Source organism: Phragmites australis, chromosome 3, assembly GCF_958298935.1.
Source record: "Phragmites australis chromosome 3, lpPhrAust1.1, whole genome shotgun sequence".
NCBI classification, from domain to species: domain Eukaryota; kingdom Viridiplantae; phylum Streptophyta; class Magnoliopsida; order Poales; family Poaceae; genus Phragmites; species Phragmites australis.
The window spans coordinates 21,855,241-21,860,202 of NC_084923.1; the positions used below are offsets into that span (position 1 = coordinate 21,855,241).

At 48.5% G+C, this 4,962-nt stretch overlaps 1 protein-coding gene across 1 annotated transcript; it reads right to left on the reverse strand.

Annotated features, from left to right (window-relative positions):
* Positions 1-1,236: 1,236 nt before the first annotated feature.
* On the reverse strand, positions 1,237-4,748 carry LOC133912630 (transcription factor bHLH144-like). The gene is made up of 4 exons (XM_062355473.1): positions 4,559-4,748; positions 3,391-3,789; positions 3,162-3,305; positions 1,237-3,074 (listed from the first exon to the last, which is right to left on the reverse strand). The coding sequence occupies exon 4, from the start codon at positions 3,045-3,047 to the stop codon at positions 2,082-2,084; it is 966 nt and encodes a 321-aa protein (XP_062211457.1). The 5' UTR covers positions 3,048-3,074; positions 3,162-3,305; positions 3,391-3,789; positions 4,559-4,748; the 3' UTR covers positions 1,237-2,081.
* Between the last annotated feature and the right edge of the window lie 214 nt (positions 4,749-4,962).

Sequence of the window (4,962 nt, forward strand, 5' to 3'; positions counted from 1 at the left end):
TGCGAGGTCGTGAGTTTGAGTCGTGGTTGCCATATGCGAGTAAAAATCATATGCCTTGCGAATGTTTGGGCTCAATCGGATGAGTAGTGACTGGTCGGATACCTCTGGTCAAAAAATATTTTTTTTTACTTTTTCTATAAAAAAAAACGTTGAATCGAGAACCGACTATCAGTGCCGGTTAGAGCTACCAACTGGTATTGATAGGGTTTTTATATCGACTTCAGACTCGATACTGATAGTCAGTAACTATCAGTACCATGTAATCAATAACGATTTAAAATCCACCGCTAATGATAATTTTAAACCATCACTAATGGAGTGTTCTTTTGTCGTGGGGTAAACTAACAAAAGGAATGTCTTCTAGAAAGAAAAGAAAAGAATGTCACGGTGGTCTACCTTTGCCGTTCCTTGTGCCTTCCATCCAGATCGGCACGCGAGACAGGCGGCCCACGCGGCAAGGCGCATGACAGTAGCGAAGGCACGGAAGCAAGCGTGCCGTGCGCCGGAGCCGCTGCTGATGCTGCCGCTCGTCGCATGCAAAAAGCTGCCGCTGGCCATCCATCTGGCTGCGCACTCGCCGTCCCAGCACTTGGGGTGCAGCGCGGGGGAAATCACACGCCTAATAACCTCCCGCAGCCTTTGCCTCGCAGCCGCGGGATCCTCTACGACGCCGTCCAACAAACACCACGAGAATCCGCCTCAGGGCCGGCGCGGAGGACACGGATCTGGCGCAGACCGCAGCCGCCCGAGCTCGGCTCCCATGGTGCCAGGCACGAGCGAGCGACGAGCCACCCAGCGCCGACTGATCGGCGGCCTTCCATTCCATGGCTCCCTCCGGTTTGGTCCCCACCACTCTCAAGCCAAAGCAGGCAGGCAGGCTCCATTACTCATGCCCGTTGCTACGCCCCCACGCGTGCCCGCGCCCACTCGGAATCGGATCCTCCGCGCTCCTGACTTCCCGTCCCAGAAAACAGAACACCTACGGTTACAGAGAAGTGAAATGTCGCGGTCGGAACGGACGAGTGATGGAAAGAGATTCAACAAAGCTCAGACTCTTCTTCCAGCCTAGCACCCTCCAAACAATCATCACAAACAGGACAGGAGAAGATGCACACTTGAACAAGACTCCAACAGGAAAATCCTGCTCGGGATATTTCATTGCTGGACGTTCTGCATGCGCACACAAAACCGTGCGCATTTCCAGTTGCATAGATGTAACTATGAAAGGAAACGGAGTACAATAATACCGTCGTACATACTGTACATGAAAGGCCATTATTGGGGTCCCAACCCCCAACCAGAGTATCATTACAACGCGTATAAAGTAGTAGCAAAGCAAACACACCAACATACATATATCGAAGCATACATATCTATGTAGCTGAAAGAAATCGTGAGATGATGAAAGGTGCAACGGTGTTGAACTCCACATCAGGCACAGAACACTTTGTTGGGCCGGTTGGACCCCCATGAACACACCACCACACACCAACCTAACCTCGAGCCATCTCCCTTTGGTAGTTTGGTCAAAAGCCATGGACGCAAACAGCACAACACTGCGCTTTGCATGGAATGGACTCCTTTCCTCGTTTGGTTTGGACCACACTCAGCAAAGTTCGTTGTACATTTGAATTGCTTATTGCACTATCAACACCATGAGGGCCTTTTGAGGAAGCTGATAGAACAGGCACCGAGGCACCGATAGGGAGAAGAGCAAAGTCCTGCGGCGGAAAGATACTGCTAAGCTAGCTAGCCGGAGGGTAGCATGGCGAGCTCGGTGGATCTTGTGGCCTCCAGTGTCCTCAGTACTTCGCAATCAAGGAAAACATGCATGCCTGCTTCAACTGAAGGAGTAGTAGTGCAATGCTGCATGCTCATTGCAACCACTCAATCATTTGAGCCTTATATGTACAGGCTACGGGAAGCAAGCACCGTTAGACCTTTTCTTCTTGTGTTTCACTGCAGCGTGTCCTAAGCACCAAATTGAGCTATCCTGGTGTCTTCACCTTATTACTATTACTAGTAGTTCATATACGTAGAGAAGTAATGGCTTCAAGAGCCAAATCACAATTGTTCAGCAGCTAGAGGGAGACAGCTCCCAGCGTCTTGACCTTGAGTTTCAGATACTGCAAGTAGCAGATTGCTTCATCAAGAACAACTGTGGCATCTTTGGCGATGCCTCCAGGGACAATCTTTCTGAGTGCAGTAACAGTCTCTTGGATCCTCTCTCTTCTCCGCTCTAGATCGTTGGGGCTGTCACCATCTGCTGCTTCTCCTTCTCTCAGAGCAAACTTGTGGTCACTTTCCACTTCACCAATGCAACATGACTGTGCATCACAGTCATTGCCAAGAAGCTTCTGTTCAATGGAATGATCAGGCCTTGCTGAACTTGCAGTATCAACGACAGACCTGTCGGTGCCAGAGCTGAGTCTTCTCTTCTTTGCTGGTCGTGCAGCACCTGCGCTAGCACCAGCACTGGCCACTGACTCCACGCTCAAGGTGTCATTCTCTGCAGGAGATTGCCTGACTCTGCCGAGTTCATGCACTTTTGCGAACCCTTCATCCGAGTCGGAATCCAGGAGTGCATTAATCTCATCTGTGTTCTCATGAATTCCCTCAGTGTCTTCTGCTCCAACATCAGTTACATTAGTCTCGTTGCTACCTTGGAGCTCTGGCACAGGATCCAACGTCCCCTTGCTCAGGGGAGGAGCTGTAATAGGAGTATGATTCTCCTTCTGGTAGAAAACCAGAGATCCCTTGCGTGGTGGATATGCTGCAGACAATTCCAAACCGGGTGGCAATGTTGCGACAAATCTCGAAGGCTTTGGAAGAGGTGGCCTGTCAGCAACTGATGCTGTGAAAAATGGCACAGGTGCAGCGATTCCAGAATAGATATAGGCATGATTGTTCAGATATGTTGGCAATGCCACCAAATTGATGTTATCAAGCCCAGCATCAGGTGGATAGAGATTGTCTGCAGAGCTATCCATATTCAGTTTCCATGAAGGATTAGGCCAATGGAGCAAAGGATTAACCTTGTCCCCCATGAACAAACCACTAACAAACTGAATTACCTGATATTGCCAACAAGAAATTGAGTATTAGTATACCCATATAAAATAAAAACAAGTGGCTGCAACATGAAAGAATAATATTCTTACCAGCAGAAAGTTCAGATCAACGGGGTGTTTTCTCCCACTTGAATTGTGATTAAGAAAAAACTAAAACAGAAAGTTTATTCAGCAGAAAACGAGAGCAGAGCGAAGCTACGTCACGGGCTTGAGGAGATGGCGGAAGTACTCGGCCTGCAGCAAATATGCCAAAGCAATGTAAGGATAGTCAAGTGAAGAAAAGCAGTCCTTAACAAACAACCACATCTTTTCTCATTACCTGGCAATTTTGCAGCGGCTGGAAGCAAGCCATAACTCTCACGGCGATTCCGTTCTCATGCTTAAACACGCGGAATCTCGTCTGAGCAGCTGCTTTCCACACCATTAGTATTCCTCACCGTTCTCCTTGGAAGCTTTGGCCGAACAACCACAGCACCCAAACAGCAATGCTAGCAATCGGATGGGGAAGTTCCAAATTGCCTTCACAAACATATGAATCAGGAAGCGTGCGAAGGTCTCCGATAACCACGGAAGTGATTTACAGAATCACACGGCAGTAAAGGTTCAAGGAGATCCCTCTTTGGAACACTTCAACCAAAGGACCCAACCACCGCATGCTGCCAGGGCTCTGTGCTAGTGTCAAGTATCCAGTTCTTCTGCTTGCTTACACCAGAGTTACCTGCACGAATGGAAAATCCGGGTCTTGATGAGCTCCTTTATACGGAATGACAGAACAATCCTGACATATGAAACTGCTAATTGTGCTGGGATCAGATTTCTCCACTGCAATGTACTATTGTCTATTGAATATTTCAGCTTTTAAAAAAATAAGGTTAATTAACTGGTTTTTGATCACCAATGTTCAATCAATGCAGCCTCAAATTGACGAGACAACTCCAAGATCCAGGAGCCATTTGAGCATAACACGATTCCATATGCATCTAAACCGTTCCAGGTGACACAGAAACGATCAGCTAGAGCAAAGTTTACACCAGAACAGCGAAAAAAATGGAGAAATGTTGAGGCTTTGCTTTAGCACGCTTGCTCCCGTTGGACACAACACAAACAAAACCACAGATTCTTGTATATGTACACACAACGCGATCTAGCCAGAAATGGTGGGGCAAAAGCCTCCCAAGTGAGCCAAAAAATTCAGTAAATCTCAAAGGCTGATTCTAACAACAGTATACAGATCGATCTGGCCATTCAGCAGCACGAGAAATCAATCCCCAAAGGAAGCCCAAAACCGAGAAGGAGGGACGCAGACGGAGCCCAATGCCTGAAACCCACCACTTAACCACGAACACCTTGAAAATCCCAAATCAACAGGTAGTCCCAGACCATTTTTAACGACGCCATCGGCGAATTTGGGCCCCGAAACTAGCACTAGCCGACGACACCGCGCCATGATAACCCTCTCCCAAAACCCACACGGGCAGGGCACTCACCAGATCGAGCGTGGCGAGGGAAGGAGCGGCGGGGACACGACGGAGGAGGAGGGTTACTGAAGGGGGAGGAGGCAACCGAGGGGAGACCACGCTGCACGCGCGAGGAGGAGATGGGATTGCGAGGAGGAGCAGTGCGCGCCTCGGAGCAGGTGTGGCTGGGCACAGAGAGAGAGAGAGGTAGGTTGGGGGAGGCATGGCAAGCATGTGGACTCTTATGGGCGGCCTCTGACCGAAATGCCCCCGTCGCGTGCACTAACACGGTTCTTTTGGTTTGGTGACGGTGGCTACGGTGGAAATTAATTAATCTAAGTTTGAATCTTTTTAAATTTAACTAATAATATTAGGTTTTTTAAAAATGGTTTAATTTGAAAAAGTAGTGTTATTGATTGAATTAAAGAGAATTG

Excerpts from the sequence above, each read along its gene's own strand:
- LOC133912630 (XM_062355473.1), bottom strand. The coding sequence starts at position 3,047 with ATGGGGGACAAGGTTAATCCTTTGCTCCATTGGCCTAATCCTTCATGG.